The sequence below is a fragment of the Sinocyclocheilus grahami genome, unplaced genomic scaffold, assembly GCF_001515645.1.
Source record: "Sinocyclocheilus grahami isolate Dianchi unplaced genomic scaffold, SAMN03320097.WGS_v1.1 scaffold163.1, whole genome shotgun sequence".
NCBI lineage: Eukaryota > Metazoa > Chordata > Actinopteri > Cypriniformes > Cyprinidae > Sinocyclocheilus > Sinocyclocheilus grahami.
Window position 1 is genome coordinate 749,641 of NW_015505342.1, and position 25,032 is coordinate 774,672.

Sequence of the window (25,032 nt, forward strand, 5' to 3'; positions counted from 1 at the left end):
ATAGTTTAGGTATTCCAAAGCATGCGGTGGTGATGGAACCGCCTGGCCACTTCAAGCACAAAACGTACAAAATACACAAATACAGCAAGCGATGGAGCACAGTGGAACAACGTGCCATCCCTAGCTGCAAGAAAACAAACCCACAGACACATGTGGATGCACGTTATAGGCAGAATGAGAGAAAAAGGGAAAATAGCAGATGGGGGGGAAATCTAAGCGTAAAACTAGCTTGATTCCGACGCCACAAAAGCGTGCTCTATTCTGGAACAGCACCACTGCATCAATGCTAAAAAATGCTCCATAAAATGCAATAAGAAACTTTCCCTTTCAGTGGAATTCAAGGCACCGCTGCGGAGCGAGAGAGAAGGGGGGGCTGGGGAAGGAGAGAAATCATGCGCTCGCAGCAGTAATCGCTCATTTCCTGTTCTCCGTGCCAGTCCTTTCAGACTCACTGCCGGAACTAATCCAGCTCCCCATTAATCTGCCCAAATTGGGCACGGAACACCGCGCCATTCCAGAACCTGCAGAACCACCGTATTCTAGAACTGTGGAATACTGTCAAATTCCAGAACAGCACGGAATCTACTAAACAATGAGATCAGTGCAGGTTTTGTTGCATTACAAAAATACTGAACACCGGAGAGATATTCTACGATATTTAAAGACAATATGAAATTGGTATTTTAATAAATAATAAAAGTCGCTAGTCTTATTACCAATAATTCATCAATGCACATTATTCTACTAATAAACTTAAGCGAAATAATAATAGCATTCTTTGCTTCTAAAAAAGACGTGGAGAAAACCTGAACCGTAGAGTGCTATAACGTTGCTAGAACATTCCTAGAACGTTGCTAAAGCATTGCGGCACTCCTTCACAGAATCCAATTAACAGAGTAACCCAATCAAATTTTGATGGGTAAATGCAGCAATATTTATTATAAATATTCAGTTTCATTGATAAATCATGCAATATTGCGGGGGAAAAGCTGTTTAGCTATTAGTAAAAAAAAATTTTAAAAACCCAAGGGTTGTTATTAAAATACAGTTCGGCTTACCGTAAAACAGCTTAGCTATTAGTAAAAAATAGTTTAGGTATTCACAGTTAATCTATTGGGAAAGAGCAGTTTACCTATTTTTAGCAATAAATTTAGCTATTTTAAAACAGTTAAGCCATTCCTACACACAGGGCAGCTATTTCTAAACACTTCAGCTATTCCTAAATATTTGCTATAAATGAAAAATGTAGCTATTCGTAAAATTCTTCTTTTTTCTGCGAGAACCGTCAGCCTTTTTTTGTGGTTAGAAATGAAGGAAAACCCACCCTCCATTTCCGTGGGCCGTTAATGGCGGGCGTTAGTTTGGGGGACGAGAGATCGGGAGGTGTGCGGAACAGGCGGCTAATGGCTTAAAACAGCGCGTGTTTAGCACCTTCAGCCGAATGATTAATTAAAGTGGAGATTACGGCGCGCACTTGTCAGATCGCTGATTGGACCTTAATGGCAAAGAGCCATTCTGCCTGAGAGCAAAATTACCGACAGAGTCTAGCAACCGCAGCAGAATCAGACAGAGAGAGAGAGTGTGTGAGGAAGAGATGGATAGGGCTCTTTCACGCACACACATAACGATAGGTTTCAATCAGCACACAAAGGCCAGTTTTGTCTGAGTCATAAAAGAGGGAGGCAACAACCAAACACAAGTGTAAATAAGCAGCATCGTAATGCAAGCGAGAGGTCAGCGCCGGTGGAATGTAATGAAAGAGTGTGTGTTGCTGTAAAACTCTTGGCTTGAAAGCTAAAGGGAGGTAAAGAAACGCAAACAAGTGAACAAGAGACGTTGGGGGAAGGGAACTACAAATGTGTGTGTGTGTGTGTGTGTACTGGTTTATATATCCTGGTGGGGACTTGGGGACTACTACACACCGATTCATGGGGACTCGTGTCACGGTGGGGACCTAAGGCTGGGGAAGGAGAAGGAGAGAAATCATGCGCTCGCAGCTGTAATCGCTCATTTCCTGTCCTCCGTGCCAGTCCTTTCAGACGCACTGCCGGAACTAATCCAGCTCCCCATTAATCTACACAAATTGGACACGGAACGCCGCACCATTCCAGAACCTGCGGAACCACCGTATTCCAGAACTGTGGAATATAGTCGAATTCCAGAACAAAAAGGAATCTACTAAACAACGAGATCAGTGCAAGTTCTGTTGCATTACAAAAATGCTGAACACTGTAGACATATTATTAACATGAAATCTGAATTTTAATAAATAAAAGTCGCTAGTCTTATCCATAATTCATCAGTTCATGTTTTTCTAAAAATAATGTTTGTTTTTATAAACTTAAACAAAAATGTAATAGCATGTTATGCAGAAAATAGGGTGCAAAATTTGTTGCAAGCATAATAGAGTGCTAGAGCATTGCTAGAACGTTGCTGCACTCCTTTACAAAATTTAGTTAACCGAATGATCCAATCAAATTTTAATAGGTAAATGCAGCAATATTTACTATAGATATTCCGTTTTGTTTGTAAAACATGCCATACTGTGAAAGATAAATGCGCTGCAAATGCAATTTCAGGTTGTCTTTAAAAATGCTGCAGTATTACAAAAACGGCAAACACTCTACCGACATTTGTGTTAAACTCAGAAAAGACCGACTACAAGATCAGAGACAGAGTGCAAAGGGTTAAGGTTTTCCAGTTCAAAGGAGAGAAAGAGCAAGGGCGAGACGGAAAAGCTCGAGAAACAGCGTGCCTGTGAAAGCACGGGAATGAATGTGAGCGAGAAAGCTTTTGAGTGGGAGTGCAAAAGCCGAGAGGAGAAAGAGATGAGACGGCGCGTATGTGTATGTGCGAGCGAGAGGCTGCATCGCAAGAGGGAGGGAAAAAAAACTGTGTGTGTGTGTATGCGCATGCCAAGCGATCGCTCTGTGCCTGTCAGGGGCTCTCGCATGTCAGACTCAGTCTCACGCAGAAATAATGAGATGCGAAGAGAGCAGGAGAGGGCAGCCGGAGAGAGAGACAGTCGCGCACACACACCTCATATCCCAGCCGCGCAGCTCGCTGCAGTAGAGTCTCGCCTGCGTTCTTGTTGACAATGAGTCGGCGTGCTTCAGGCGGCATGGGCCTGCTGACTGGCGGCTCCGCTGACACTGGAGGTGCGGGGGCAAATGGAGGTACCGGTATGTCCGGATTGGCGCTTGGAGGGGTCGGGGGTGCCGCGGGTTGGTAGGCAGGAGAAGGGGCACGAGGTTTGACCAGAGAAGACTCGTAATCGGAAAGAGATGATGGCTGCTTCTGGGCAGAACGTTTCACCACCTGACAGGGAAATAAAATTGAATTACTTTACAAGGCCTCAGATTTTACACAGATTTCATAGTCATAGTACGTGGCGGCACAAACAGGGAAAGGCAGACATTCTTTACAAAGATAAAGCGGACGAAAGAGTGAAAGAGCTACACTCGCTTGGTGCCAAGAGACAGGCAGGATGGAGCGCTAATTAATCACAGCAACAAGTTCATAGTCGGCACTGCGGTGTAATCAGCGAGAGACTGAAATTTGAAATTTGAAAAATTTGAATATGAAAATGTGAGCTGTCCCTACATAACTTTTTTTGCAGCCGTGGAAAATGTAGCCGAACAGCAGTGCAGGAAAGGCTGTTTCCCACCATAAACCAAGAACAAAAGTGTGACCGTCAACAATGGTTCCTCACACACACACACACCCTGCATGGTCAGCAAGGTTATTTTTGGCCTGCAGTTAAACATGGCGAAACAAACAGGGACTATTTACACCAGTACAATCGTCCCATAAACATTTCTGTTAAAAACATGCATCTTCCCACATTGAGTGCAACTTTTTTTGGCTCTAGGCTGTGTGCTTGCTTGTGAGCTGGATGGAAAGCTGCAGACACCGATCTGTCAGCGAGCGTGTTCCCCGGCAGGGAAAGTTAAACAGGAAACAATGGAAGACTTTGGCTCTCTCCCACTCGCTTTATCTCTCCCGCCTTCCGTGTGCAAGTTCTCTATCTGTAGAGTGCAGTAGGGCAGGCGGATGGGAGCCGTGTGTGTGTGTGTGTGTGTGTGTAGGCCGCGAGGTCATGCGAGCAGACTGAAGGTCGGGAAGGGGGGTGTTCGGGGGGGAACTCCACCCACCCTAGAGGAGATCCACAGCGCAGCAGCTGTCAGAGTAAACACACAGACAGAGCACACGCACATACACCGCTCTGCCTGGTGCGTAACAGCGCAGAGAAAACAAGTACAATATATTTATAATAATAATAATACATTTTCATTATTTTATCAAATTTAATAGTACTGATAATATTAAATTATTATTCCAAAATAAATATATTTACATTTATAATAATAATAATAATAATATGTATATAAGAATAAACGTTTTTAAAATGCAATTTTAAAATAAATATGTATATAATAATAAAATAAATATGTATATATTTATTTTATATTTATAATATTATTATTATATAATAAGAAAAATAATTCGAAGAAATATGTATATGATAACAACAACAATTAGTATTATCGTTATTAATTTGTTATTTAATTATTTTATCAAATTATTTAATAGTAACAACAACGACATTTATATAATAATTATTACTACTGTTAGCTTCATTATTTTTATTACATGTATTTAATATTAACAATAATAATAAATATTAATATTAATAATATTTATATTAATAATAGAAAGAATTAGGAGGAATATGTATATTATATTTATAATCATCATCATCATCATAATTTTCCAAATATTTAGTTTTTTTTTTCCCCCCCCGGTAAAAAAGAAAAAACAAAAAATGTTCATTATTTTTATTACATGTATTTAATATTAACAATAATAATAAATATTAATATTAATAATATTTATATTAATAATAGAAAGAATTAGGAGGAATATGTATATTATATTTATAATCATCATCATCATCATAATTTTCCAAATATTTAGTTTTTTTTTCCCCCCCGAGTAAAAAGATAAAACATAAAATGGTAAAAGATAAATATACAAATTCCAGCAAACCACCAGACACAAACTTTTAGGAGTAATTTTTTCCCAATTGAGGACGTCCCGTATGTCTCCAAAGGCAGGTTTCGGAGAAAGTAGTTCACTTTGCCAACCATGTAAACCTGCACACACTGTATTGTGTAAACACCTACATAATATTTTCATAGGAGTGTGTTTGTCTGCTGTAAACGCTGTGTTTACGCTGTATGTGTTCTGTGTTCAGCTGCAGAACGCAGGCTGTGTGTGTGTGTGTGCGCTACATCTGCGTGTGAGATCGCAACGGGGAGAACGCAGGCAGTGTTATTTAAAGAATGCACAGCGGGTTCACTGGGGAATAATTTTCCTTGACGGAGAGAGAAAGAGACCAGAATTCTGACCCGGCCTTCACTTCTCCCCTCCCCCTCGGTTGCGTCTCTCCACTGGGAGTCTGCCTTTCAGCACGAGAAGAGGTCAAAGCAACTGCAATCTAAACACACGCGCTATGACCCCCTCCCGCGTCCGTTGAGCCGTCCCAGAGAGCTGCAGTGCTTCCCTAATTGGGATGATTAACATTGTTGTGATTGGAGACACGTTTTTAAACGGTTCCTCGCTGAGCCCAGGGAGAACGCTTGGGTTGTGAGCCAAAGCAAAGAGGACCGTTAGTCACGTGCGCGCAGAAAAAAAAGGACGTTCTTGTGCAGATAAACGAGCACCTCGAACTTCTGGCACCACACAGACATGTGCCGCTGCTCTTACCTTGTGTTGGTGGGCGGGGCTGAGTTCAGGACACTCCTCATTGGTCATCTGCAACAGCATCCTGCGCTCCTGTTGGCCGAGGTGCTTGGTCTTGCACTGCCGCTTGCCCTTTGGCTTTTCAGGGTCACCGTACCGGCGCAAACGAGATGGGAAGGTGCCATCTAGGTCCGGAAAGGGTGAGGAGGATCCCAGTAACTTGCGGTGCTCCTTTAATCGCTGCCGTTTGTCCGAGAGATGAGATGGAATCGAGGAGGAGAACTTTTGTACAGAATCGCCACAAAAGCCGTCAAAGAGAACAGGAACAGCTAGAGAGAAAGAGAGAGCGATTAAAGCAGTTAGATAATATTATGTTCATGCTGAATTAAAAATTTTTTTTTTATTTCTGCCATGATTGTGGTGGAAAATCTGATTATCAGATGTAATTTTGCAAAATGTAAAAATGCAGTAAAATGCGTTAAAATGAGCTGAGAATGTTATAGTGGAATAACAAACAGAAAAATTCAGCTGAATTCAGAAAAGTTGAACGTTTTTGTTTGTGCCGTTTTGTCAAATTTGGTTTAATTTTTGGTACACTTTTTTTTTTGTAAAAATTTTTTACGTTTTATGTAAAAGAAGAAAAATAATTAGTATACGAAATGTACAAGTTTGCAACCACAAAATATTGCATACATTTCACCCATCCTACTATCTAGATGAAAAACAAAACTGAAAAAAAACATTATTGGTTGACCACTACTACAAATATTCACAAACATGCACAAGTCTACACAAGCAGTAAATTTGCAAATCATATTCTCACCACAAAATCCGATCCACCACACATCAGTGGTCTCTGCAATGATTTAGTTTGGTGGAGATGAAACTGGTGGATCTAATAGATCGGCCAGAAACAAAGGCACCTTAGAGAACTTTCAATGTGCAGACCACCAACTGTGCAACTGTTCATGTTTGGTGTGTGTGCGTTTGCGTTTGCGCACAAGACCCCATCCTCATGGGCAAACTGTTCCAGCCTGCGTAAAGCGCTCCTCTCCTTCAACAGGCTAATTAAAGTCCTACCCCGAGAACCCTTGAGACCGGATTCACCGCACCTACCCCACACACACACATACACGCACAAGTGTGCGTGCTCTGTAACCTAAGTGAATCACTCAATTAGCAAAAGGGGAGCAAAGACCTTAATGCCTTTAAAAATCAACAGAACAAAAGCAGCGTGCTAAAAATGCACACACACATCCTGGGGCATACAGCGGAGAGTCGCGCATCACTGACATGTCTCGTCTCTCACACCTCATCATAGAGAACACAAATTAGCCTGTGTGTGCATACGAATTCCCTTGGCTGAAGAGAGCGAGTATGTGTGTGTGCAGTGGGAGACGGATTTTGACAGGGACATCTGGGGGATATTAGCCTCCCATTAGCACGTAACTGGGCACACGCGCACACAAAATAATGCATTAACTAGCAAACCATCTCTCAGCTTGAGTAAATGCATATGTATTAGGACATATTACTCGCACGCACGGAGTGAGGGATAGAGCGAGATAAAGAGTCTCGTCTCTCTTCTTGCTGCTCTCTAATCCTCCTGACAGAACGCCAGCACAATATCCAGCAGCCAAGATACTGACGGGCAGCCTCACACACATACACACACACGTTGTTATTTGCACAGTTGTGGAATCTCATGGCTCATTACTCTGCGGCATGCGCTTTCTCGGCGATGCTTTTATACCAACAAAGAAGCGAAGCGAGCGTCTGAGAGTGTGTGTGTGAACACGTGTGAGTGCGGCTTGTCAATCAACAAGAATCATTATTGCTATCCCAAAGCCACAGACACAGGGCGACGTGCTCTGCTTTCCTCTAATCTGCCTCTCCCTACTGCCTCGCTCTCGTCTTTCACCTCAGTTCTCCCCTTAGCACTCTGTAGCCGCTTTTCATCTCTTTCACGCCTTCTTTTCCACCCTTTCCCTCTGTTTTCTAAAAGCCGTTTGTTCCCTTTCTCCGTGTCTCATTTCTTCACACTTCTGCTTGTGTCTCCCCGCTCAGTTCTCTCCTTCTGGGTCCTTCTCTGACCTGCATAACTAAATGAGACATATTCTTAGCTTAGAGCACTATTTACAAGCCTGCAATTTGAAGGACACCAGGTGTACTATGTAGGGTGTAGTATATAGAATATAGTATGTAGTGTGAAAGGTAGCTTGTATAGTGTAGAAAGTTATAGTATGTAGGATGTAGTATACATGTGTAAGGTATAGACTGTAGTATATAAGGAGCATTACTTAAGTAGGGTGTAGTGTATACCATGTAAAGTGTAGTGTGTAAGCCATAAATGTCGGATGTGAGAGGTATGTAGGCCATAGTATGTAGTTTCAAGGGTACAGATTGTAGTATGTATGTGGAAGTAGCCTGTATTATGAAGGGCATATGTAAGGTATAGGTCATAGGCTGTAAACTATGTTGGATGTGAGGAGAAGGGTGAAGGGAATTGTTTGTAGGGATTGGGAATAGGGTGTAAAAGGTAGTGTGCTGAGCATAGATTGTAGTATATAGGGCGTAGATACTAAATAGACTGTATTGTGTAGAGTGCAATATGAAGGAGGTAGGTACGCATGTTGGGCATATGTAGGGTATAGGGCATAAGATATAGTATGTAAGCCGTCTGTAGGGCGTAGTATGTAGGTTGTGGTGCATAGGGTATATAGGGACTTGAGAAACAGCACTCTCTGAATCAGCACTCTTTACCTTAATGATTTGTGACTAAACAGCTAAATGAGGAAACTGTTTAGTCACGCAAATAAAACAGGATAACAGGATAATTTACACTATTGTCCCTTGCCATCTTTAGTCCAGGGTCCTGTTGACACAACCGTCCTCTAAAGATGTTCACAGACAGGCTTCTCTGTTCTACCCAGAATGCTCTGCTCTCCACTTAAAACCCTGCATTTAAATGAGACTTAATGGGAAGACGTACCTGTGTCGGACTTTGCGTATTCCAGCTGATCCTTAGTCCAGCCTTTCTCCACTTCTGCTTTCCTCTTCACCCCCTTTTCTTCAAATCCATTTGCTTTGACCTTTCGATCCACAGCAGGGACACCATGGGTGAGTCTCGGGACCTCTGGGGGGCAAAGGTCAAGCTTTTCCCTCCTGGTGGTTTGGATTGGTGGAAGAGAGGATTTGGATGTGGGAGACAAACCCATGTTGGGAGCTCCGAATTGCGGCCTGTCATGGTTGAGCAGCCCCTGTCTGTCCCACAGTTCCTGAAGATTATGGAGGTGGCGGGGTTTACTGAGGCGAAGACCTGTCAACTCGATACACACCTTCAGATTCTTCACCTCCTGCTCGGAGGGCTGCGACCACACGTCTGTAGAGAGAGATAGAAGCAATAGGTTTCTACCTTGTATTAACATTCACCTTGGATGATCCGATCTTAAGTGGTCAGCTGGGACGAATTGCTGCATGCATCTGGATTTACTATGCATCTCAAATGTGATTTGCAAAAGGGGAGGTTCTGATTTTGTGACTACTTATATTGCATACTAAACTGTATCCACATTTGTTTGGAAGAAACTGGATATAGCATCCCAACAATGTCCCAGTAAGTCTTGCAAATGTATGACCTTTCCCAGATTTTTTTTATTTCCTTCTGGCATAATAAGTATGTGGTTATATGAATAATTTGCTGTTGCTTGACTGACACATTTAGGATGCATTAGGCTGTACATTACAAATGCTCTGTAGCCAATGCTCTCCCTGACCACCAGAAGTTGTTCATCCGATCACAATGCATCCCCAGAATCCATTGCAACCCATTTACAGCTGAATTTAGCGATGTCCACTTGTGCCAATGCAAAGTATAAACAAAGGGTTACACACTTAGAGCAGGAATTGTTTTCTAATTGTTAACAGAGTAGTTTCCTTCTAGAAAACAAACACGCACAAGTTTGATAGCTTTTAAATGAAAGTACAGAGCTGAACAGACACCCACATTTTGCTGACAAAAACAAGCTTTCTGGGACACGTTTAAGCGATGCGTGTTTATACAAAGGTTGTTTTGATGCCTGAAAACGCCCTTTAGACTGAGCACAAAGAGAGAGTAGGGCAGAGAACACCCGGCAGTTGTGTTTATTTGGACCATGTGACAGCAATAAACACAAATCAAGATGAATCGAAAAGGCCAGCAAAAGGATCAAGGCCGGAGCAGGCAGAGGAAAAGGGAAAAGAGCAGCTGGACCTTGAGAGAGTGAGACGTGTCAGATAGTGAGACAGGAGGTCAGCGATAGTGGTCGACTGATATATCGCTATGGCCGATATATCGGCCGATATTTGGCTCTTTTTTTACATTTTTTTATTGGCATCGGCCGATAAGTTTTCCTGTTTGGCCGATGCATTCGATGCTTTTATTTTGACAGCGCAACGGACTTTAATTTTGACGGCGCTGAGAATGGGCGCCTGGGCACACAGTGCTCACATTCTCCCTCTTGTTCGCTGTTGTCGTTAACAGTTCTGTCTAAATATGGATAGAAGTCTGTCTAATAATCACAAAGAACGGTTAACCGGTTAACGGTTAACAAAAAGTCTTATAACGACTGCTTTTATATTATTAGTAATAGAAAGGCAAACATTATAATACTTTCTTGTTTGCCGTCAGCATTCAGCAAATACGCATTTATATCATTTAAACAAATCTTTGGATGTCTAATAATCATCCAATTTCAAAAACCTTGCAAACTTAGTCAGATCCAGTTGTGAGATCTTGTTAAGTGTGTATGTGTATCCTGCATGATCGTGTGTTCTCTGTGTGACGATCGGTCTGTGCGAATTGAATGCTGACAGGAGGAGAGTTCAGCTTCACTGGAGATGCGTGATCGACAAACTTTAAACTCGTGATTTTAAATTATGCGGCGCTTTATGCATTTTCCCACTGTCATATTCATGTCCTTTTCACTGTGTGCTGTATGTAAAATGAGTGTTACTTTATTTAAAAAAATATGATTAATGCACACAAACTTTCAGAATACTGAGTGCCCTGTTGGTTACAGTGTTTACTTCCTTTTTAATTATATTTTTATAAAATATTTATTTATATGTGAAAATACTTTGTCATCTAAAGTATAAGTATGTTTTTATTGTAAAATGTAACATTTATTTTTTTTATAAATTTTCAAATAATTTCAAATTTCTTAAATATTAATTAAAATACATAAAATTATATCGGCTTTATATCGGCCACCCTGCTTTCCAAGATATCGGCATCGGCAGTCAAGAAAAACAATATCGGTCGACCACTAGTCAGCAATAAGCTGAAAGACAGAGCAGACCATCCACTAATTGCTGTTAGCAAAGGTTGTGGAAAGAACGGGATGAAAAGATGGAAAAAGAGTACAGACATTGAAGGACATTGGAGAGACAGACAGCCCAGATGTCTACCTGAAATCAGTCTCGCTCTCTTCGCCGTGATGCCATTATCGTCTTCTCCTCTCGTCCGTCTCTCTCCATCTCTCTCTTCTGCGGTGTGCGTGCAATCAGGGTGGCCTTGGCTCTGTTCCAAACCCAATGCACGTTTCCTGCCCGTCGCCGTGCCAACAGACCCCTCCTCCTCTCCTTTCACATCCCTCACTCTCTTCTCCTCTGCTTGGCGGGACTGCGGGACATCAGCTGGTGGGCCGCACCGCTGAAGCACGGGAACTCTGTTGTTTGCAAATGTTGGTATCGCACCTGCATAGCCACACAAACACAAATGCGTTAGTCAGATCCATTGCGTCACCAGCTTGCAAATAAAGACCTTTTTCAAGTTCAAAAGAAGCGCGACAAGAGGCCAAGAGTAGAGGCCACATACAGAGAGATAGAAAGGAAAAGACTACAGAAAAACAACCCAGTCCCCCCCACCCTGGACACTTGCGTGTTTGTGCTAACTACACCACACCCATCACACACGGGGAGCTAGACAGCAAACAGGGACGCACTTGCTCGCTCTCCCTGTAAGCTTAAATTAGCCCGAAATATCCGTGCCAAGAGCGCAAGCGGCAACCCAGCTCAAGTCTCCTCTCCCCCCCCTCCTCTCTACCTTCCCGCTCTCCTCCCCCTCTCCTGCTCCCATTCTGTGTGTGGCAGTGAAAAGCGCTCCTTGAGATGTCTCCCGGCAGCTAAGAGCAGCAGCGCAGATCAAAGACAGACGCAAGGGGCTCACACTCCATACCGCCCGCTTCTCTCTTTCACACACACACAAACACTCCCACCATATATAGTGTCACATACATGTCCTAAAAACATGCACACACAAATTATGCCGCTAGCCCAAACCAAATCTATCAGATTTACAAAAATACACATTCCACAATAATTGTTAAATAGTGCATAATCATACATACAAAATGACTTAACGCGCTCTCGATGCAGAACAGAACTACCTTTATACTGGACTGGGTAAGAATGCAGCCCACTCTGCCCCGGGCTCACACAGACACGCACAAAGCATGTGACTAACACCACATGCATCCCATAATTCATGGCAATGTGTGCACCATAGCAACTCTGCACCAAAACAGATCACCATGGTAACATCATTCGCGTCACCCGGAGAGAGTTAATGTGGCCATTCCAGAGAGCGAGAGAGAGATGTTGAAGGACAGACGGGGCATAAAAATCAAGAGAGGAATGAAGGACATGAAACATCCAGAAAGGACGCACAAAGTCAAATAATCAATTTTGTTTCTTAAATCAATTGAACTATATTGATTGTTGAATAGAATGCTTTTCGACAGAGGAGATAAAATCAAAGCTCTGATCAAAACTACAGAAGGTTTTTTGTAGCATTTTCACCCTCAAAGCTTCACAGGAACTGCCGCTCTGCCGAGCACACTCTGTTTATGTAATCCAGAGTTCTGTTAATTGTCCGTGTGGCTGGCTGACACACATGCGAGCGTTCACACGCACACACACACACACACACATTCTGACCCACATGCACAGGAAACGCCTCGCCTCTGTGAAAGCCACCAGGGAGAGCGAGGTCACATAGCAGCAAAGTGTTGATTTGGAAATCTGATGGCATTAGGCCATTACCAAAGCTCAAGTGGAAAAAACAAGAGCCAAAACAGCAGAGAGAGAGAGAGAGAGAGCGAGTGAGAGAGAGAGAGAGAGAGAGAGAGGAAAAGAGAGAGGGAAAGTCAGAGCATGTGCGTGTTTATGTGAGTGCTTCCTGTTTGAGGGTGGCGGTGGCGGAAGCCATGTTTACCACGTTGTTTCCGCTGGTTTAACGCTGTTGCATGGAGCGCCACAGCACAGGGACCGTCCCTAGAGACAAGGGGAGGAAATGTGTGGGGGTTGGGGGGGGGTGAAGAACGAGCAAGCGCCTGTGAATCTGGGATGGTTACAGAAGATCGCAGGAGATCGGACAAAGGGAGAGCGGATGAGTGAAATGCATGAAAAAAGGCAGCCAGCAAGCAAGACGAAAGTTAGAGAGAGCGCATACAACAGACATTTCAAGAAAGACAGACAGTTTGAAACAAACTTAGCCAGAAAAGAGAAAGAAAATAAAAGGGAGCGATAGGGATTGCACTTGAGTGTGTGTGTGTGCGCGCATCTTACCGTTGTGCTGCTCGATGGGATCGGAGAGGGCCGAAAGGGCTGCGGAGGGCCTGGAGCTTGGCTGGCTTCGTTCCCAGTCTCCCGCTCCGCGCTGGCTCTCTGCCAACTCCCTCTCTCTCTCCCGCTCTCTTCCCTGTCCGGGCACTGCAGACGACACACACCCCTCCTTTTCCTTCAGTTCCAGCTCCGAGAAATGCATCATCGCACGCTACACATACACACACACACACACACACAGCACAATCGTGAAACCAGATCCAGTGTTACGAGCACCAGCTGTAAAGCCTGTCTCTTGTGTGCTCCAGTACAACAAAAATAGAGGGGAAAAACAGAATAAAACTTGCATAAAATTAATCTGCAATCAGAGTTGAACAGGAGCTAAAGCACATTAGAGTAAATGCAGCAAATGCATATCAATAACATAACAAAAACTGATTTAGGTGAAATTAGGGGATTCATTTTACTCATATTTGACCATGCAATTTTCAGGGCCCCTCAGAAAAGGGGAAAAGGAAGGGGGAAAAAGTCTAACTTCACAACCGCCTGTGGGCGCAAAACCAAGTGTTACTCATTTCAACTGATTAGTAATTTAAAAATAAAATGAACTGACCTCCCAAAACGCAGCTGGTTGACTTAAATTACTGTCCTCTTGTGATAATCCTTCCATCTAAGCAATCAGAATGGGGCTCAATATCTTTTTCAATGATTTGAATTGAATATTTACACAAATTTAACACATCAACAAACATTACCTCACCCTTATACACAAAAATATGGGGGAATTAATTACATAGCTGATAATGTCAAAGCTTTGAAAGCTACTGTTCAAATGATGCAAACTTCAATGTAAGATTTATGGAAATGCGTAGTATTATTACTGTATTAGTAGTATTAGTGCGTAGTATTATTACTGGGCTTATTTAAAAGGACTTTCCAAATTGTGTGGGCTATCTGAAATTAGGGCATTGCCTTCTCTCCCTTGCTCTCCCTCCGCTGTGCGACTATGTGTGTGCGCGCTAATGACTCTGCCAGTCGGCGAGCGCTCTGCTCGCTGCTGCTGGTAAGAACTCTAATCTTCCCTATCAGGAAAGAATGGGCCGGATTTCACTTAAGCTGGGAGGGCTGCCACCACACACGGCTAGTGGGGGCCTAGGGGTGGGCATGTGTTTGTGTGCATGTGTAAAGAGAGGAACAGAGTGCAAGATGGAAGCCTGTAGGAAAGGGTGTGCGATTTTGTTTGGGTATGCCCCACACACACGCACACACCGGTCTCCAGGGCTCACCTGCAGGTTAACAGTTGCCTGCAGCATTATGTGCTAGCAAGGCCACGGCATGCACACACACACACACACACACAAACACTCGGCAGCTGAAAATCCGCACGACTGGACAAAACAGCCACAGACGGCACTTTGTGTTAACCCTTTCAGCTGTTGACTGAACCACACACTCAAACGTATGTGTTCTTGTACAAACACACAAGTTCTCTCGCGCTAACTGTAGAACTGCTGCCATTAAAGCCTGTTTGACAGATTCACAGCAGGGGCCCAAAAACTGCTAGAAAGAGAGAGCAGGAGAGGAAGTGTTGGTTACAGAGATCTGTAATTAGTAAAGTGTTCAATATAACCGAGTGTGGAAGTTAGATACGGGTGCCCGTTCAAAGCCGGAACTGAGATCACTGAGCTTTTTTTAAAGAGAAGCTGTAAATCTCAGAATGGCTGGGAACTTTATCTAATTCAATCACAGCTACTGGTTCATGAAGTGTTGACCAGGGAACAGAAAATGTGAGGTGTTCTCAAATTATAGCACTCTTGAGGGGCCTGAATGCTTCTTATAATGAAAGTGTGACAATGAAATGTTCCATAATTGCACAAACTTCCCTATTCATCCTAACCAACATATAATAATTGCGGAACTCACCTGCAAGGCTCGCTGTTCCCGGCTCAATTTGCTGGAGTCCGCATACAGCTCAGTGGTGACACACTTGAAGCGGTCGCCAACATAGCCTGAGGAGTTGGCTATTCTCTTGGCCAAGCTGGATCTCTTGCTTTTAGACAACCCATGTCCTTCCTCCTCATCCTCATGGGACTCTGTGTCTTCTGGTGCATCCTTGCCCATGTCCGCATATTGTCGATTAGCATGGTGCCGATCAACTTTGAATTCAGCACCATCAGCTCGAGCCCTTTCGCCGGAGGTTCTGGCACAGCGCAGTGTCTGTTCTTCCAACGTGTCAGATAGTGGGCTATGCTCAGAGGAGCTTTCCTCACTCTGGCTGTGCACAGGAGAGTCAGACTGCTTCTGTGGCCGAGGCGGACTGCATACCTCTGCCCTCCGCTCTGAATCAGTTGGCCAGGGTACGGCAGGCTGGCCAGAGCGCAGAATCTGCATGAGCTCTGGCTCTTTCCCCTCAGAATTACTGCCACTCTCATTTCTCATCCCTGTCCCACTGCGGACTGGCTTAGCTGGCTCTTTGCTTTTGGCATCGACAGAACTATGTTTGTCTGGCTCTGGACTGCCATCTGTGTCATCTTGGACCAGGTCGATGCAGACAATCTCTTTATTCACTATGTGAGGCTTGCTCTGAGACTTTGAGCCCAAAACTTCTTGCCTCTCTGACTCCCTCTCAGATTTGTAGCCTGGGTCTGTGTCAGTGATGCTTTGGCGTTTGAACGGAGCCTCGTCATGATGCCAGGGCTTGTCCAGGGGTCTGTGCCTCAGTTCCAGACGCTCAGTGATTTTGTGGTCCAGGGGCAAGAGGGGAGACATTAGTGGATGAACCATTTCTTGTGAGTCGTGGTAAGTCAGATATTCACCATGACTGTGTGGGATTCCATATGGGATGCCAGGCTTGGGTGGCAAACGTGCTGAATACAAATTGTTAGTGCCCAGCAGAACTGGATGAGGGTACACTGGCCCTTTTCCCGACAACTGCAAGTGGGAAAGGGAAAGACTCTCAGGTACTGGATATGAGAGATATCTGCTAGAATATGCTAAGCTGGGAGGAAGATAAGTTTCACCCTGAGGCATGTAGAGGTAGCTTGGGGCATGTCCATTCTCTAAATGTGATTGCGGAGGCTTGAAGCCAATTTCAGGGGTTTCAGGTTTTTTGTGTGTCTTTGAGGGCTTTGTAGCTATTGTGGTCTTTTCTGGTGGGGTGGGAACTGACTTTGGCCATTCACCATTAATCTTGGGAGACGGTGAGACAGATGATGGCCGAGATGCTGTAGTCATGACAGTAGGGGCAGAACTTGGGATTGAGCCATTGTTTTGGTCATCAATTCTGGGACAAGAGGAACTTCTTGACTGTGGCACCACATGTTCAAGATTCTTATTCTTGATGATGCTGGAGCCTTTGTTTTGACTAGCCTCAGAGCTGATTGTCTGGGTAGGACTTGGCACCACCCAGGAAGATGGTAAAGTGCTAATTATCTCAGGCCTTTCTGGAGTTTTAGAAGAAGTGCTAACTGTGGAGGAAGATGGAGAAAGAGTCTCTTTTAAAACCTCCCTGTTAGGGGGAAGTCCATAACGAGTGGTAGGGGAATAGCGAAGCTTGGCTAAGGCCTCTAATTTTGGGGGGTACCCATTGGTAGGTCCTTCAAAGTCCATGATTTTGGCAGACAGGTCTAAAGGCTTGTCTGCTGGGTCTTTGGTAATAGGCCCCTGTTGAGATGGTTTCTCAGAAGAGGTCTTAACAGGTGAGCTGCTGCTCTTTCTTTCATTCCCCATACCTCTGTTGGACTCCATGGTTGCCTCTTTGGCTTTAGGCTTCTGGCTAGTAGGCCGAATTGGAGAGCGAAGCTCTTTGGACATGCTGTTAATGTAGACAGTGTGAGCAACCGATGGTGAAGATGACGAGGATGAGGAAGGACTTCTGTACAAAGGCTTTTGGAACTCCATAGTGCTATCCACAAGAGGTGGGAGAGGGAGTGGAGGTGCTGCAGGCGGCTGAGGGGGGCGTGGTGTAGGGCGGGGTGGCTGCATTACAAGGGAAGGACATGAGTCTACTGAGACTATGGAACTGGAGCTGCTGCTAACAGCAACGCTGCTACTACTGCTAACATTACTGCTAGTGCTGCTTGTGTTTTTGCTGGATGGGGTCCGGATGGACTTGCTGTTGCTGGCACTGTTTCCATTGCTGCTGTGCTGCCTATCACTGGGTGACTGGTGGTGGGTCTGGGTCTGCTGATGTATGGTCTGCTGCCCAAATGCTGAGGGCTCATGGTGAATCCTTGGACCAATACTCTGTATCGTTTTGTCCTGGTGGTGCATCATAGGAGACAGTGCAGGGGCAACAGTCGCATTGGGTATCCTAAGAGGAGAAGCAAGGGGCGACGATATAGATGCAGGGGGATAGGGGGGCATGTAAAACAAGCGCTCTGTACCAGCAGCACTGCCTCCTGTTCCTGCACATAGAGACTGGTAGGCCAGATGCTGGGGAAGGTATGGTGGCGGTTGTGACAGGATTGATGCTTTATACATGTTCAAAGCAGTGAATTTGCTGGAGTCTAAGAAAGGGTACATTCCAGCTTCATGGTAGGGATTCATCCAGGGAACCCGCAGATAGCTGCTACCACCATTGAGACTCAGCTCTGGGGGCTTATCTGCTGGTATGACCCGTCTATCCAACCCTAAAACATCTGCACCACTCCCAGGCACAATCAGTGGCTTCTGAATCCCAGGATGGGAACTTTTATAAAATCCAATGTAACTGTTTGCGGTCTTTCTGCTGTCGAGAGACACATCTGGTTTGTAGAGCAAGTCATGAATCCTGTCACCAACATAGCCCTTTTCTGTTGGCAGGGTCCGGATTCCTGGTGGATAGACCATCCTTCCGTGAACGTGGAGGCTCTCGCGCATAAGGCTGGTCCGATCGATGCCAAGTGCACTGAGAGGGTTCATTCTGCAGGTTGTACTCGCATCCACCTGAGACAAAAAAGCAGAAAGTGGTACGGGTGGGTGGGTGGGGGGGGGGGGCAGGAGATGACAACAAACAAAGAGCAATAAGACTCAGACAACAGGCAGGCAAGTGAACAAAAGGCCAATACAGCTTAACAACAGGTACATTGCATCCAATCTTTATCTAAAGATAGCATTCAACTTTCACTAAATGAGAGTGCAGATGTATCACTGAAATAAGAGACTACATGTGGTAAGAACCACAAAAAAATGAATCACAGTAAATGACATAAGTGGAGATTTTATATAAACATCACACTTTCTTATTAAAAGGTCAGAGAAAAGCATCTCACTTTCTAAATCACAAACTGATTCCCACACAGTAATCTGATGATTTCCCCACCACCTTAAAAAAGGTAATAGGAAATTACAAGGACGTCACAACACATTGCACTAGTCAAGGTCAGAACAGGCGAATGCAGAAAACGTTCTTAAATGTCAGATGCAGCAAGGTTATAGAGCGGGAATCGCAGCAGCTTTGATGTATGCATTCTGGGCAGTCTGGCAGACAGCACAGATCGGTCTTCCCATCATACCTGAGAGCGACCTGAGAGTCAAATTACGCCAGTCCTAGCTTGTGCATTCTGAGAGAATGCATCTGTCAACAATAGAGAATTCTAATGCAAGAAAACAGGTGATAACGGTCTTTGCAAGCATGACAGGTTGATATATTTCAGTGTGGGAGGGGATAGTTTGAAAAAACTATCATTTTGTCTCTCTATGAAAAAATAAATGACACCAAGCTGTTCTCACACATGACTAACTGAAATAGAATGTCTGTTTTTTACGTGCATGTATTAAATGAAATGCTTACCATGCTTTGAATGAGGACTCTATTTCTCTGTTAGTTCTCAATAGATTCCCTGGTCTTCACCATCCCATCAGGATAATTTTCTGTTGTAAAAAATAAATACAAATCTTATATATATATAATGCAGCTCTTAAAGCAGAATATTTACCACATTCTATTATTTATTCATATACTCTTTTCAATTCAGGGTAAACACAATGAACCACAGTGAAAATTAACCTTGATCACTGAGCGAAGAAATTACAACGTGATCTCATGATAATTCGTATGTATTTTACGTAAAATGTGGTTCTATAAAACGTACATTTACTTACGTTTTTGCAGGCACTAAAACGTACAAATACTTACGTATTTTCAGCATTTTAACGTACAAAACTGACGTATTGACGACACCTAAAAATGAATCCTTATGAATATTGAAATCGTGGCATTAATTTTATTAGTTTTTAGTTGTCATATGAATTAACTTGTTTTCAATTGCATTATTAAATTGTTTACTTATGAAATTATAGCATTTCGTTTTGTTGTGATTTCTGCTGCCAGCTCGTTTCCATAATGTTAAACACGACTTCACTTTAAACCTTAAAATAAATAACATTTCTGCAATCGTTTAACCTTTACTAGTCATTTAATGTTTACTTTGATTGTCATGGGCCACAAAAGGCGTTTTCTCCGACATGCTGTGACTGACAATAGAACTATAAAATACACCAAAAACGCAACATAATTATGAAATGAAACAATTTTATTAGTGCGCTGTAATCCAAATCTTCCGAATTCATATGACTGCGAGGAACAGACCCAAATCCAAGCATCTTTTGGCGATCTGCTTGCTTCTCCATCCCGAGCAGCGAGTCCAGTGACCGTGAGCAGCAAAGCCCGCGCTGACTGACGAGCTCTTACAAATTCAAATGTTGCCGCTTCAAACGACAGGTTTTACGGCAGGATAATCGAACGCTCATTGGCTCTCGCCTGCATTCGTCACAGATTGCGACATGCCGTGTTTCTGGTGAGGTGTGTTTGAATGATGTGCCGCGCGTTCCTTCACAAGTTCACGGAGTACATCGGGAAAATTATCTGGATAATATTTTCAGCGATTAACAACATAAATTCTGCTCTGGATCAAACAAACCTACTGTATTCCGCCAGAGAGGGCTGCGGGTGCAATGCATCGTCATTTGGATTACTTTTAGTTTTGCTTTTGACATTTTTGCAATAAATTATTTAAATTATTAAACGTTAATTGCATTTATCTGTCTGTCATGTTTTTTTTATACTGTACAGAAATGTTTAGGTTTATAGGTAGGAGTGGAATTAGCGACTATAAATATATTTTAATGCTATATTGTTACTAAAAGTTTTATTTTCCTGCGTTTTTCGGTCATTTGCGTTTTATATCCTTTATATTCGCTATAAAATGGGTAGGTTTAGGTTTGGGGGCAGGTTAAGGGATCTAAAAATCTAAATCGCTTATTGATAAAATGATAAAAATGCATTGATATGAATATCTAAATTATATAAAAGATACGTAAATATTTTTACGTTTTTTAGCTAAAAATACATAGCGATTTGTACATTTTAAACGTTGAAATGCGTCTAAATTGTACGTTTTAGCATGATTAAAAACTTACAAAAAAGTGTACGTTTTGTGCTTGTAAATGTTACGTATTAATACCTACGTATAAACATGAGACCAGGCTGAGAAATTAGCATACTATCGCTAACATGAGCAGAGAGAGGGAAAATGAAAAACGACCTCTTCATGGTGAGGCCTCCACCGCCACATGACTTAGTCTCGACAAACGGTCACTGGGCCACGTGCCTTGTTATCTCAGAGCAAGTGCTCTGATAAGGAATCCCTTTGCCTTCCATGCTCAAACAGAGCAACGCAAAGAGGGGAGTGAGGGGTTCATCATTACAGTGGAGAAAGCAGCAATCAAAATCCACCCCCTCCCCTCCAAATACTGCAGCCCAGCCCCACGGCTTGGCAAGACATTACAGCGGAGCTTAATGTAGGCGAGCTGGGCCTCTGTTATTGATGGCTCTACAGACCCCAGATTTTAAGAACGCAGACCCAGAGCTTATCTAGAGACATGGCCACAGTCGCTGCTATTGAAGCAGTGAGACGGTTTGCCCTCTGTCATCAATCAAACCAACTACACGCATACACACACAGATCTGCATGCATTACTTCCATAGCAACCTGCTTTGCACAACAGCTTCAATGCATAAGTAGAATGTATTAATACAATTATAATCTATCACTAAAAGCAGTTGCATTTATGCAAAACAGCATAAGATCCATTCCTACTCAAGCAAAGAACATGCAGAAGGGTAACCCTCTTGCATTTACTAGCAAAGTTGAATTATTGTTCTTTAACTACACCAGCATTAAGCCGCCATTAAACTTAATAAACATAAATTCTGCCCCTGTTCCCGGAGCGTGTGCCTCCCTTCCCCCATCCTGCCCTGCTCTCAAAGCCTAATCCGACCCTGCCGTGGTGAACGCAGCAGAAACCCACTCGCCTTGGCCATTCAGTCACGTTTTCTGCGCTCTCATTTTCCATCCCTCCTGTGACCCGCTCTTTCATTGCGCCAGCGGGGCGAGGACATTATGCATCTGAGGGGAGCTTCGGTAAGAGGGGTACTCACCCCCCACGGAGGAATGAAACTCTCAAAGACATCAATCACAAGACAAGCTCGCCGGGCGCTTTGTCTGCCATTTAATGCAGGTGAGCCAACACTGAATCGAGCTGCATGGGCTGTTTTTAACTTTGTTTCTAATCACCTTGGCGTTCAAACTAAAAAAAGGCTGTACAAAGGTTACATTTTGCAACGTATTTTACATTTAGCCCCCCATTATTAAATGCTTGGAGCAGGAACGGAATTGGTTTGTGATTCCTGTCATTGCGCGCTGCACTGATCAAAAAATAAAAATAAAAAATGCTGTAATGTTCAGCTCACTTCGAAGATAATAGACTGTGCAGGTAATGCAAAAAAATATAAAGGCAAATAAAAAGTACCTACATATATACAAATAAATTAAAATTATGGTATATAGCCTATATAAAAACAAGAATGAATTACTAAAAAATAAATAACATTTAAAAATAAGCACATAAAAAAGAAAGAAATCTTTGTATTTGTCATTTGGTATACAAGAATAAAAATGAGGACCAAAACAACAACGCTTAGTTAAACGAATTATTTTCAATGCCTACCCAAAGATTTTGCGCGACAGCGTGGCACGGATTAGCCAAAGGCACTACCAGGCGTGAAAGCCGTTGCATCAGGTCGGTGTTGTTGATAGAAAAACATGAGATCAAGTTATAAAGTATGCGGAGCATGAAAGAGAGTGTTAAATGTTTAGCTCCTGAGGTGTGAGATTTTGCAGTAAAGGCTCAAGTGTAGAGCAAAGAGGCCGCTGAGATCTCCACCTAGAAGCCCCAGAGGCCCCGCCATCAGCTCTCCAACTGTGGCAGATCGCCAAACCTATAGTCCACCATGCCGACACTCTCTAGAGCTCTATACTGCTCTTAAAGTGGCAGTAAAATGTTTTATAATATCCGTAAGCAGGAGATAAAAACAAAGCCGAATGAAGGGGGAAATACAAGGACAAAACTTTTCAAGACCCACGAAATGTAAGCCTATACTAAAATGTATCGCATGCCTTCCGTGACTTATGAAAAGAAGGTAGCCTATGTAATACAGCCCATGTGAATAAGATATTTCCATTAAAGCGCGTCATTTCAAAAAGAACTGCTTTGCTGTGAAAGGTATGAGCTTATCTTTATTACCTTAAGCCCAAAGCGTCCAATGTCTAACTGAAAATGAACGTGTCATAGGCCTACTCCAGGATGCTCCGAGTGGAATATCCGTCCGTCCACATTAGGCTACTGACACTCGTAGGTCTATAAATAATTCAAGATTATCACATAGTAGCAAAGGCCAAACCCAGACATATGTGAACCATTTTGCACTTTCTGTGGTGATTTGGGGTATTATAGAAGAGTATAAATGTAGCAAAAATATTTATTGTTTCCGTTTTAAAAACTCTGAGCGAAAATGCACTTTCGCATGTTGACTTGCCTTAAATTTATTATGAGAAAAATGCTATAATACTTTTATAAAGACTTCCACTGCAGCGTAATTTAAATTACCCGTTGTGTTTAATAGCATTCTGTAAAGGAAATGACGTTAAACATTTTTGAAGTCCTTTGTTGCAAATTTTAGTACATTGCATATTATGTATCTGATAGAATTGTCTTAAATACAGTTAAATAATATTTTTATTAATTAAATTTCAATAAATATTGATATTTTGACTGATGCATAGCCCCAATTTTATTTCACTCATTTTAAATCTGAAAGTTTTTAAATCTGATTTTTTTTAACTGACACTTTTGTGTATGTATATTGTGTGTGTGTGTGTGTGTGTGTGTGTGTATATATATATCTTTTAGTCAAAGGGTCAGTCAACAATCATGTTTCGCAACCCTATACAACACAAGTCAAGTCTTTAGCTATTTTCTATGCGCGTGTGCATTAGCTGGCCCATTATGAAAAAAATGACAAAAACAAAACATTCCGCGAGCAGGGCGCGGATATTTAAGACGCAACGTATACAGAAGTGAGTATTTGCCTGCAGACATTCAGCTGTGAGAAGCGATACGAATTGCTGCGAGCCCCACGCGCTGGCAGCGCACACATTCCGCGTGCGGCCCCCGCAGCCATTCCCTTCTCTCTCTCACCTCCCCGTCTGCCTCGTGCGCTGCTTTGAAATGGTGGGTTGCGTGCGTGCACTCTAGAGACTACAGCGCTGGCTCTCGCTAACACTCTCTCTCTCTGTCTTTTCTCTTCTTGCTTGCGAATATAAATCGATACGAATTTGGTTCTCTGTGAATTTCAGCTCTGGGGTTGGGACCCGAGAACCGTTATTCGGAAATGGTTCAGCTTTTAAACCCGAGTGAGGTTCGATTCCGTTAAGGGTTCTTGAACTTGCATTCTTCCGCCGATGCTGATGGAACCCTGCACTAAAATACTTTAACGGTGATTACTGCGCTAATATTTAGCGGTACCAGAACATCGCTCGCGGTTTTAGTAGCTATGATTCACGATTGAATGACTCTTTCCACAACCAGTTCTCCGACCGAATTACTCTGAGTCGGATCTTTTTAGGGAGTCAAATGCACTTATGATTCAGTTGGACTGAATTAATCTGATTCAGTTACAAGTGTTCCAACTAACCCTCAAAATGGACCAAGAAAAGTTGTCCATAAGGCTCATGATATGACAACATGTAAATATGATCTGCAATTACTTTCTCCCCAAATATTTCAAAAGTACTAAAAGAACCGTTCATGAAGAGTTAAGGACACAGGCACATTTCTTAAGATTCCAGTACCTAACCCTAACTAAGGCTGTTTTTAGCTCCTGCACAAGATAATGAGCAGATGTTCCGCTTTACTTATTAACCCCTTAACTGTCACCCCCCATTTTTTAAAATAGGCAATAAAGTGCACTACCCAAACTTAAAGGGGTCATATGATGCGATTTCAAGTTTCCCTTTCTCTTTGGAGTGTTACAAGCTCTTGGTGTATAAAGAAGATCTGTAAAGTTGCAAAGACTAAAGTCTCAAATCCAAAGAGATATTCTTTATAAAAGTTAAGAGTTAACCACGCCTACCTAAAACGGCTCGTTCTAACACGCCCCCACATACCTACGTCACGATGTGGGAAGATTTGCATAACGCCGCCCAAATGTTCACGCAAAGAAAGAAGGCGTAACTTTTATTCTCGCTGTAGTATTGTTGACGCTGCAGCCATGTCCTGAAGACGCTGTGTGCTTCATTGTGAAAGCGAAACTGCTTTGGTCTTCCAAAAGAGGACGATATCTGCTTCGTCATGCCTGGA

At 43.0% G+C, this 25,032-nt stretch overlaps 1 protein-coding gene across 2 annotated transcripts in view; it reads right to left on the reverse strand.

The window, feature by feature from the left end:
* Positions 1-25,032, reverse strand: part of bcor (BCL6 corepressor) — a 47,709-nt gene that overhangs the window by 16,537 nt on the left and 6,140 nt on the right. The window contains exons 2-9 of one of the 2 annotated variants that reach the window (XM_016282623.1): positions 19,124-19,203; positions 15,274-18,276; positions 13,964-14,020; positions 13,354-13,561; positions 11,194-11,481; positions 8,738-9,127; positions 5,770-6,074; positions 3,040-3,318 (exon numbers count right to left, since the gene is read on the reverse strand). In XM_016282623.1, the coding sequence (XP_016138109.1) occupies positions 3,040-3,318; positions 5,770-6,074; positions 8,738-9,127; positions 11,194-11,481; positions 13,354-13,561; positions 13,964-14,020; positions 15,274-18,276; positions 19,124-19,126 (4,533 nt within the window). In that variant the 5' untranslated portion in view covers positions 19,127-19,203. The remainder of the gene's footprint in view (positions 1-3,039; positions 3,319-5,769; positions 6,075-8,737; positions 9,128-11,193; positions 11,482-13,353; positions 13,562-13,963; positions 14,021-15,273; positions 18,277-19,123; positions 19,204-25,032) is intronic. The other variant, XM_016282624.1, reaches the window with a different exon arrangement.